Raw genomic sequence first — 11,191 nt, 5'->3', positions numbered from 1 at the left:
AAGAGATAAAAGCATCTCTAGAAAGAGATGATTACAAATAGGATACTATAGTAAAATCAGAGAGCAGTAGAATGTCATATATAATATACAAAGAGTTTGAAGAATAAATGTTTTACTAATATCTACATAGCTGGAGGAGTAATGATTGCACTTATTCTAATAATCTTCTTTTCCTTATCTTTTGTTTATTCGAAAATTCGAGGACGAATTTTTCTTAAGGGGGAAAGAATGTAACAACTCAAAAAAAAAAAAAAATCAGAAAATCAGCACCCCCCCCCATAAAACTCTCTCTCCCGTCACTCTCATTCCCTCTCCCTTTTTCTTTTGGCCGGCAAGCCTCCAGCTACCATGGCCAGCCGGCAAGGTGGCCCCCCCACCCTGGGCAACGCCGGCGACCCTCCAGCAACGGCCAGAACCACCAGAAACGGCGGCAAGAGAGGGAGAAGAGAGAGAAAACGCGCGCACAGTGGGCAGTGGCTTTCCGGCGTGATTCCGGCTTCATCCAACGTCCGATCGAGGCGATTCAGGTGGCGTTGGAAAGCTTGTTCCGAGAGCTTTCTTTTGATACCAATTTTGTAGCAAATGGAGGTCGGATGAGTGAGATATGGAGGAGAGAAGTTTCGGGTTTTTCAAGCTTTTTCGTCAGATCTAGGACGATCCGACCGTTGGATCGACGATCCGAGACCACCTATGGACTGAGGAAGATGAGAGGAATATGATGGTATGATCAGATCCGGCAAATGTCACCGGCGACCTGCGGCCGGCCACCGTGCGCGGTGGTTCCGGCAGTGGCTCCAGTGGGCTTTGGAGATGATTCAACTTCCAGAGGCTTCCTCATAAATTTTTGGAATTTTTGAGACACAGATAAACTTCGGGTAAGACTATTTTCATTATTTCTCTGTCTGTGGAGCATAAATGCAGTGTTTCTTAAACAGGAAAAATTTGAGAAAAATTCTAAGAAAAATATATGATGAAATAAAATTATTTGGTGATATTCTATGGTGTTTGTTGAATTTTTGAGTGATTGTAGAATATTTTTGAAAAATATAGATGGATTTTAGTTAGATTTTTAGCATATGGGCATATAAGATTATTTGAAATTAAGATATTTAAATTTTATATAATTGGTTGAAGCTTGAGGATGGAGGTTTAAATATGTGAATATTGAATGGGGTTGAATTAAGAATATGTTAGTTGTTGGAAACTTATGAAATTGAGTAATATTATTGAATAAAATATTCATGGGTGATTAGAAAATTACAATTCATTTTGCAATAGCCTTATAATATTATTAAGGACCGCGGGACAAAATTTTAGAATTTTTAGAGCTTGTTTGAGTAGATTTTTACAAAATGTCAATTATAGGGACTAAAACGTAATTTTTAAGGTTTTGAGTATTGCTTGGTTTGGAGGGCCCAGGAGGGGCCATATAATGATAATGAGATATGAGTTGAATTTAGAAGTGTTATTTGAGCCTTTTTGCAGGTTGGGTAGGTTCCAGGTATAGGGAAAATTCTGCCGGATTTTCGGCATTAATTAGGCTGTCTATTGCCTCTTTAGAGTTTTATCTTAACTTAGTACTAATAAATTTATAATTTAATTATTAGGTGATCGAGATCAGCTATTTTTCTGCATCCAGCAGCCACAATAGTCATCGGTGTACTGTGAGTAAAATATTAATTTTAATTGTAATTTTGATATTATTATATGTTCAAGCATGCCCATGCATCACTTATATGCATATATCTATGTAGTTAAACTCTAGGCACGATTTATGTTGCATTCATAACTGTTAAAGTGCCATGGATGTTGTTGTGGTAATTTGGAGCAGTGTGCGTGCGTTGGCGTGCGTGTGATGTGGTGTTGGCTATGGATAGGACGGGTAGACACGGCTTGAGATCTTCATTGGGACCTGGTCCTTCGAGGTAGACACGGCTTGAGTTCTTCGCTGGGACCCCGATTTGGTTTATTAAGCGAAAGTCCGGCTTGAGTTCTTCGCTGGCATAGGTTGGATTTAAGAGAGCTGTATAGGGGATCAGCTCCCATATATTTATGATTTGACATTACTGGATGTGTGAGTGCTCCAAATTACCTTTTTGCTGTTATGATGTGAAAATATTGCTGATGTTGCATTTCACTCTACAGGGTGCATTAGCTTTAGATAGTTATAGAGATTATAGTTAAAATTGATATTTTACTCTCTGAGTCGAACGCTCACTCCTGTTCACCATATTTTTTCAGGCTACAGGAGGAGACATTTTTCAGAATAACTTGTCCCTTTCCTCGCAGGTTATGAAAAGATTACTTAATTGTATTATTATTATCTAATTTGTAGTTTAGAACTCCGCATGTACTAGTAGTAGCATTAATCCTGTCAGGGACTGCGTGAATTTAAGTTTTTGTATTAATAAATAAAAAATTTTTATAAGTTTTAAATAGTTTGTAAATGATGTAACAGGGTTGAGCTGGGCTCCTCTAATTTCAGTTTTTGATAATTACTGAGTTAAGTTGGTCCGAAATGAAATTATAACAGTTTAATTTAAATTATTTTATATGCATATTGGGCCTAAATTATGGGCCTACTCATGGGTTGAGGAATAGTTAGGCTTACTACGGGCCTCGGGGGCTTTAGGCTGGCCCAGGTCCTAGCGCCGGTCTGGCCCATAGGTTGGGTCGTGACAGATTTAATTAGTTGAAAATAAATTTTAATTAGGTTTAGCGTAAGTTTGAATATTAAAAATATTAATCAGGTTCGAAATCAAATAAGATAATTTTCGCGAATAGCTTACTCATTGTCATTCTTATATAAGTCATACAATATATATTATGTCTCAGATTATGATGGATCGTATAAAAATTTCTTGGTAGGCAGGTCCTATGGTATAAAACTAAATGGGCTTATTCTTAAGTCTAGGCCAGTTTCTTTTTTTTGCCAACTCGCTAGATATAGAATTATTTAAGGTAAGAAAAATAATACAAAGTTCATTTGCTCCAAAAGATTAAGAGCAAATTTTTAAAATCAAAATCGAATCACAATAAAAAAAATCGAATTAGAACAATTCAGATCGATTTATTTATTCAAACCGAATAGTGCTCGCCCTTATTTCTCTCCTTTTTTTTTCTTTTCTTGTCCTCTCGATCATTTTTTTTTTCATATATCTTTTGCCTTGCTATAAAATTCCCACTTCGAACTCTTTTTTAACTTTTTTACTATAGAACATTAAAGAGTTGTGCTGTAGTTTCTCATCTATTCAGGTCACATATGTTCGCGCGCTCTTGCAATATTGCTGCTCACACAATGGCTTCGCAAATGCATTATGTGGTTGGTCCTTTAATTCTCAATTCTAATTTTCCTATTGATGTGATAGAGGTTTGCTCCAAAGATGTTGATAGGGTGGAGCATTCGGTTCGAACCGAACTGAATCGAATTAAATTATAGAAATCGAATTTTAAATTTTAGAAACCGAACCGAATCGAAATGGTTGAAAAATCGAATCGAACCAAATCGCCCTATTTCCGTTCGATTCGGTTTAAACTGATCGGTTTTGATTTTTGATTATTTTTTAATTTAGACTTGATTTTCAAGTTATTTGGTCTAATTTTAACTTTGGTTTGAACCTAATAACCATTAATCAATGAAATTAAACAATTAATATATATATATAATTAAATATAATTCATAAATTTTCCATAAAAATAAATCAATTCAAAAATCAATTTGGTTCGATTTAGTTCGATTTAAATAAATAAATTACTATTCAGTTTGGTTTGATTTAACTGATTTTTTTCTCTTTAAAATCGAACCGAACCGAAATAATCGAAATTTTTATAATATAAAATCGAATCGAACCGAATCGATTAAATTTTAAAATCGAACCGATTAAATCGAATTGACTCGATTTAATTCGATTTTTTAATTTGAACTGAATTCTGCTAAGATGTTGACTGATCAGTTTGCTTATATTCTACAGAATTCTAAATTTATTTTCTTCTATGTCTTTTTTATTTTATTTTTTTTCAACATTTCTCTTGCACATTATGATGATATTAGAAGTAGGTGTCACAATAAGTAAAAAAAAAAAAAATCTGAATATATATCACAAAATTATTACCATTATTTATTTAATATCAAAATATTTTTTAAACTAATTATCAAACTCTATTTAAATTTTTTTTTTCTTTTATTTCCTACTATTTCGACTTTCACATTTTCTTTTCTAATAATTAAATTTCTTCTGCTACAAAAAATTATATTTCCATATATTTTTTTTTATATATTTTTCATCTGACTCTCTTTTTTCGGAAAAAAAAAACCCTCTCTCTATGACTCATAAAATTATTTTTTACAAAATTATACGCAAATTTAAATATATCTTGTGATAGCTCACCAAACTTATAGCTATATATGTATAATAAAATAGTAAGATAGTTGAAAATGAAAATAAATAAATAAATAAATTAATAAAACTTTCAACTGAGAGTTTATAAAAAAAAAAAAAAAAAAAATTAAAGCACTCGCAGTTGAGAACTTAGGAGAGAGGTAGCAAACTCATAAGACCTGAAATTTAAAAGTTGAATTGGGCATTTGGCATAATAATAATAATAATAATAATAATAATAATAATAATAATAATAATAATAATAATAATAATAATAATAATAATAATAATAATAATAATAATTAATTGGACTAAAAATATTAAACATTCAAATAAATAATTATAAATATTTTTTAATTATGATTAAACAAGTTATTTATAATAAATTATTTAATAATAAATTGTGAAATCTATATATTTAATAAATGCATTTTATCATACATTTTATTAGATTTATGATGAATTTAGGCAAGAAAAATTCAGCAAGATAATGCATGATAGTAGAGATAGTTAACTTAACCCCTCGGCCATTTGTGACATCAAGGCTTTGTTTGAGAGAGAAAATAAATGGAAAAAAAAAAAACTTAACACAAATTAAAATTCAAGTTAAACTTTACATAAAAAATTCATTGGCAATTTTAATTTTTATTATGATTTATTTAATATTTTTATTTTTATTTTTATAGTTACAGATCCTTAATTGAATAAATTATTGTCATACATATATTAATAAAATAAAAATATTGATATCACTTTTTTTTTCTTTATTCATTTTTTTTTAAATTCTTATAAAAATTGGAGTCTCTATTTCACAACTTAATATACTAGGATCACAATTAAAATAAAAAGGATTAAAACACCCTTAAAAATTTAAAAATTAAGTAAAACAAAACAAATATAGCAATCTCATTTGAAATTATTGCTATATTTATATCCTATATTTTCTCCCAAACTTATTAGTCAATTTAAAAAGAAAGCAAATTATTAAAAAGTTTTAATTAAGGGTGTTTAAGACTCTTTTTGCCAGTTTTGGCCTTTTTGCCAGATGGTCTACCAGTTTCCTCTTTTTGTTTGCTTTTCTGTTCCTTTTGAGCAGTTTTTCTTTTTCCTTTTGCAGGAGCAGCAGGAGCAGGGGTTTGTGGTTCTGCCTCGGATTCTGAGTCACTCATATCCTTCCCACTACCTTTTTTGCTGCCTCCAGTACCATTCTCATCATCAGAATCATCGTCATCTTTTTCTGCTTCAGCTTCTTCCTCTTCTTCCTTTTCTTCCTCTTTCTCTTCTTCTTCTTCTGTTTCTTTCTCTTCCTCTTCTTCTGTTTCTTCTTCCTCTTCCTCTTCTGTTTCTTCTTCTTCCTCTTTTTCTTTCTCTTCCTCTTTTTCTGTTTCTTTCTCGACTTGAGGAACAGAACCAGTAGCAGCCTTACTGGTTTCTCCAGCCTCAGTGGTTGAAATACCCAAATGAACTTTGATTTTAAACAATTCTTCCACAATCTTGTACATTAACATCAAAGTCCCATCAACTTTAGAATCAAGAGCATTCATAAGAACAGTTTGAAAACCTCTAAATTTCTGGAGCTCTCCAAGTTCCATTTCAACAAATTCTCTCAAATTGTTCACTTCCTCCAAAATACCTTCAACATGAACAGTACCACTTGCACTATCTTTGGAGCTAGCACCTTGTTCAAACCTAAGCTTTCTACCATCATCATCTTTTTGCAAACTTGTGATTGGGATCATATTGGTCCTAAGTTTCTCGGTTTCCAAAGGTATCCCAAAGTCTCTAAACAGACCATTAAGAAGATGGGCATAGGGTAGCTTGTAAGGTGGTTTCCATTTCATGATTTGCTTCAGCATAAAATAGGCAAGATTAAATTCAATTTGGTTCACAATATGCCAAATTATGCAGAGATCAAGGGTACTCAGATAGTTTGGACTGCCAGTTCTAGGATTCAACACATAGATGATAAAACTATGAAGAATTTTAATGTGTTGATGAGCATGAGTAATGCTAGTTTTATCCTTAACTTCCCCTTTAAACACTTCACCCTCAAAATCCCTTTTGTTAAATCCACCAACAGCAAAAACATCTTTGTGGGAGCAGATTTTATTCCCACTGTTTGGGATTCCTAGGGCTTTAGCTAATCTAGCAACTGTCACTTCATACACTTTCCCTTTCATTTTCACCTTAAAAGACTCATCTTTGTCAGAATCATCAACTCTCAAATTTTTATAAAATTCTTGAACTAAATCCACATACACTCCTTCAGTGTCAGAACACAGTTTATCCCATTTTTGATACTCAAACAAGGATTGTAAAGGAACTGAAACTTCAATAAAAGCAGGCCAGTGGATATACCTTGGCTCATGAATGGCCCTCTCCATATGCACAACTGGAGCTTTTGAAGTCTTTTTCTTTTTGGTTCCTTTTTCCTGCACTGGCTCACTGGTTCTTTTCTTGGGTGTTTCTTTTGGTTTGCCAATTACCAGAGGAGCATCTTTTTGTGGAGGAGGAGACGCAGGAACACTTGCGTCAGTGGAGTCCGATGATGAATATGTGGGGATTTTGGCTTTCCCTTTTCCTTTTTCTCGCGCCATAACCAATCTCAAAAGCAAATTAGGCTGTAAGGACAGTGAGAACTGAGATTATAAATTCAGCGATATGAGCAACCAATATATATTCATATACATAATCAATCGAAGCATATCAACATTTATTGAGCACAACAGAGCGCAAAGTCATAAAAAAATTAGAACAGACAGCAAAAGATATTCGGGTTCTTACGAATCCATGACAATCGATTTATATTATATACCACATTTTACGAAATGTTAATGCCCAAAAAAAAAATTAACAACTGAGCGCTTAAAACAGAACAAACAAGCGAGAGCAAATAAAAAAAATTATCAGCACATTGCGAAAGCAAATAAAACAGGCATAGATAAAATGTAAAACACGATTCCATTAAAGGTTTAAATTTTATACCTGAAATATGCTGAAACAGAGAGTGCGAATCGACAAAGAAAAATATCCAACACCAAATGATTTCTTTCGGCAGATTTAGTAAAATAAAGGTAACGAAAAATATTGGGGATTTTCTTTCTGCAAACAATCGATTTAATCGATTCACTATCAACAGGTTTCTGAAATATTTAAGAATGATGAAGGGAGACGATGGCTTGGAAGGGTGCGACCGAAATGGGTTTGCAGGTGGAAAGGAAAAACGCAGCCGTTCGGGTTCTGGGAGACGGAGCGACGGAAGGAAATGAAGTTTTGAATTTTAAAACTTGAAAAGACACAACTGTAGGTTTTTGCAGGGAATAGGTAGCGTGTAGCAGAGGAGAGACGGCGAGAAGACTGATGGTTCAGAAAAAAAATTGAATCCTGCGCAAATTAATGTGTTAAAAGTCCATTTTGCCCTTAAATACATAAAGATGCAATACTTTAAGTAGAGGGGTATTTAAGTAAAATGGGCTTTAAACATGCAGAATAGGCGCTCGAAAATATTTTTAGAGTTTTAGTGCAATCAGACCTGATTCCCAGTTTGCCAACGAAAAAGTAGGAGCAGTAGTAAAGTATTTAGCAATTACGGAGATTAGCAAACAGATCAGTATGCCACTGCAATCAAATTCTGCTGATTACTGTTCATATCTGATAAAACCCAGAATTTTTCAAATTGCACCAAAAATATCAGAATGCATCTTTAACACAACAAACCAACATATATCACTTCATTTTCATATAGAAACATGAGAATGCATCAAAACTTAATCAAGAGCATCAATCATACCAAGTTCTCTTCTTATTTTGCAGTAAATTTCCTCATTAAGTGGCTTTGTAAAAATATCAGCAAGCTGTTTTTCAGAAGGGACAAATTCAATTTGAATATCACCATTTTGAACATGATCCCTAATAAAGTGATGTCTAATTTCAATATGCTTGCTTCTAGAGTGTTGAACAGGATTCTTTGATAGACTTATAGCACTAGTATTGTCACATCTTATGGGAATGTGATCAAATTTAATTTCAAAGTCTTCAAGTTGTTGTTTCATCCATAAAATCTGTGCAACACAACTTCCAGCTGCAATATATTCAGCTTCTGCAGTAGAAAGTGCAACTGAAGTTTGCTTTTTACTGTGCCATGAAACTAATGCATGACCTAGAAATTGACAAGTTCCAGAAGTGCTTTTTCTGTCCAATCTACTACCAGCAAAATCTGAATCACTATAACCAATAAGGTCAAATGATTCACATTTTGGATACCATAAGCCAATATTGTGAGTGCCAATGAGGTACTTAAAAATTCTTTTAATAGCTATAAGATGAGATTCTTTTGGACATGACTGAAATCTTGCACATAAACATACACTGAAATGAATATCTGGTCTAGATGCTGTCAAGTAGAGTAAAGAACCAATCATACCTCTGTAAAATTTGTTATCTACCTCTTTACCTTTTTCATCTTTCTCCAATTTAATTGTTGAACTCATGGGAGTTCCAATACTTTTCATATCCTCCATTTTGAAATTCTTTAGCATATCCTTTATGTACTTGGACTGATTTATAAAAATTCCATCTTTCATTTGCTTAATTTGCAATCCAAGGAAGAAAGTAAGTTCACCCATCATACTCATTTCAAATTCACTTTTCATCATGTTGGAAAACTTCTTACAAAGAGAATGGTTAGTAGCACCAAAAATAATATCATCTACATAAATTTGCACAATAAGCATGTCTTTTCCTATTTTCTTAATGAAAAGAGTGGTATCTACTTTTCCTCTTTTAAAATCATTTTGAAGCAAAAATTTACTAAGTCTCTCATACCATGCTCTAGGAGCTTGCTTTAAACCATAGAGAGCTTTAGTAAGCTTGTAAACATGATTTGGAAAGTGAGGGTCTTCAAAACTAGGAGGTTGAGCTACATAAACTTCTTCATCAATATATCCATTTAAAAATGCATTTTTAACATCCATTTGATAAAGCATGAAATTCTTAAAACATGCAAATGCACATAACATTCTAATAGCTTCAATTCTAGCAACCGGAGCAAAGGTTTCATCAAAATCAATACCTTCCTCTTGGTTGTATCCTTGAGCTACTAGTCTAGCTTTATTTCTAACTACATGTCCTTTTTCATCCATCTTATTCCTAAATACCCATTTAGTTCCAATAATAGAGTGCTTTTTAGGTTTAGGAACAAGTTTCCAAACTTTGTTTCTTTCAAATTGATTTAATTCCTCTTGCATAGCAAAAAGCCAATTTTCATCATTTTGAGCATCATCATATGTTTTAGGTTCAAATTGAGAAACAAAAGCAACATTACCAAAGTATCTTCTAAGTTGAGCTCTTGTCATCATTCTTTGTGATGGACTATCAAGAATATCATCTTTGGAATGATTTCTATGGTACCTCCATTCTTGTGGAATATCTTGATGTTGAGGTTCCTCAATTTGTAGTTCTTTCACATTTGGTTGGGAGTCATCTTGAATTTCAATATTTGTGGAGCAAGGGAGTTCTTCTTCTTTGTCATTTTGATCATCCTCCACTTGTTCTTTTGATTCAAGCTCATCATTATTCGAATTCTTTGAATTTAGAATCTGCTCAATTTCATCATCACAAGAATTTTTCCTTTGCAAGGAAGTGTTAGCATCATCAAAAAGTATATGCATTGATTCTTCCATGGTCAATGTTTTTCTATTGAAAATCCTATATGCTTTGCTATTTGTTGAATAGCCTAGAAATATTCCTTCACAAGATTTAGCATCAAATTTCTTGAGATTGCTGTCTTTGTTATTCAAAATGTAACATTTGCAACCAAAGACATGAAAATATGCAATATTGGGTTTTCTTCCTTTCCATAGTTCATAAGGAGTTTTCTTTAAAATAGCTCTAATGGAAACTCGTTTCAAAATGTAGCATGTCAGATTCTGACTTACGCCCAAAAATATTTTGGTAAACTGTTTTCATTCAGCATTGTTCTTGCCATTTCTTGCAAAGATCTGTTTTTCCTTTCAACAACTCCATTTTGTTGTGGAGTTCTAGGAGCTGAAAATGTATGATAAATACCATTTTGAGAGCAGAAATTTTCAAACAAATTATTTTCAAATTCTTTTCCATGATCACTCCTCAAAGATGTAATGCAATATCCTTTTTCATTTTGAGTTCTTTTGCAAAAAGCTTCAAATATATCAAAGGTTTCATCTTTATGAGCAAGAAAGAAAGTCCATGTGAATCTTGAAAAATCATCAATAATTACAAATGCATATGTCTTGCCTCCTAGACTTCTAGGTGTGATTGGACCAAAAAGATCAAGATGCAATAATTCCAATGGTCTAGACGTAGTTACAACATTTTTTGATTTAAAAGATGATTTTGTATGCTTACCAAGTGCACAAGCTTTGCATTGAAATTCTTTTTCAAATTTTAGCTTTGGAAGTCCTCTAACAAGGTTCTTGCTAGAGAGTTTAGCAAGTGTACTCATGCTAGCATGTCCTAATTTTCTATGCCATAACCATGCACTATCATCTGATGTCATAAAGCATGTTTCACAATTTTCTTCAAAACTTGTTAAATCAAGTAAGTAAATATTATCTATTCTAGCACCAGCAAACATAACATTATTTCCATGAATCTCACAATGTGTAGAAGTAAAAATAACTTTAAAACCATTATCACATAATTGACTAACACTTAAAAGATTATACTTTAATCCTTGAACTAATGCAACATTCTCAATGCAAGGATTTTTACCAATAGTTCCACATCCAACAATTTTAGCTTTGCTTTTATCACCAAATTTAACATAACCTTCT

At 32.7% G+C, this 11,191-nt stretch overlaps 1 protein-coding gene across 1 annotated transcript; it reads right to left on the bottom strand.

Moving 5' to 3' along the window:
- Nucleotides 1-5,377: 5,377 nt before the first annotated feature.
- On the bottom strand, nt 5,378-6,976 carry LOC131182056 (uncharacterized). The gene is made up of 2 exons (XM_058150686.1): nt 6,738-6,976; nt 5,378-5,570 (listed from the first exon to the last, which is right to left on the bottom strand). The coding sequence occupies exons 1-2, from the start codon at nt 6,974-6,976 to the stop codon at nt 5,378-5,380; spliced, it is 432 nt and encodes a 143-aa protein (XP_058006669.1).
- Nucleotides 6,977-11,191: the final 4,215 nt, after the last annotated feature.

The sequence above is a fragment of the Hevea brasiliensis genome, chromosome 8 (assembly GCF_030052815.1).
Source record: "Hevea brasiliensis isolate MT/VB/25A 57/8 chromosome 8, ASM3005281v1, whole genome shotgun sequence".
Lineage (NCBI taxonomy): Eukaryota > Viridiplantae > Streptophyta > Magnoliopsida > Malpighiales > Euphorbiaceae > Hevea > Hevea brasiliensis.
This window is presented reverse-complemented; position numbering and strand designations above follow the sequence as displayed.

What these genes read in the sequence shown, in the direction of transcription:
- LOC131182056 (XM_058150686.1), bottom strand. Translation starts at nt 6,976, where the DNA reads ATGGCGCGAGAAAAAGGAAAAGGGAAAGCCAAAATCCCCACATATTCA. An exon ending in AGGGCCATTCATGAGCCAAG is followed by an intron (nt 5,571 to 6,737) that starts GTATATCCACTG and finishes TACTGGAGGCAG; the next exon opens with CAAAAAAGGTAGTGGGAAGG.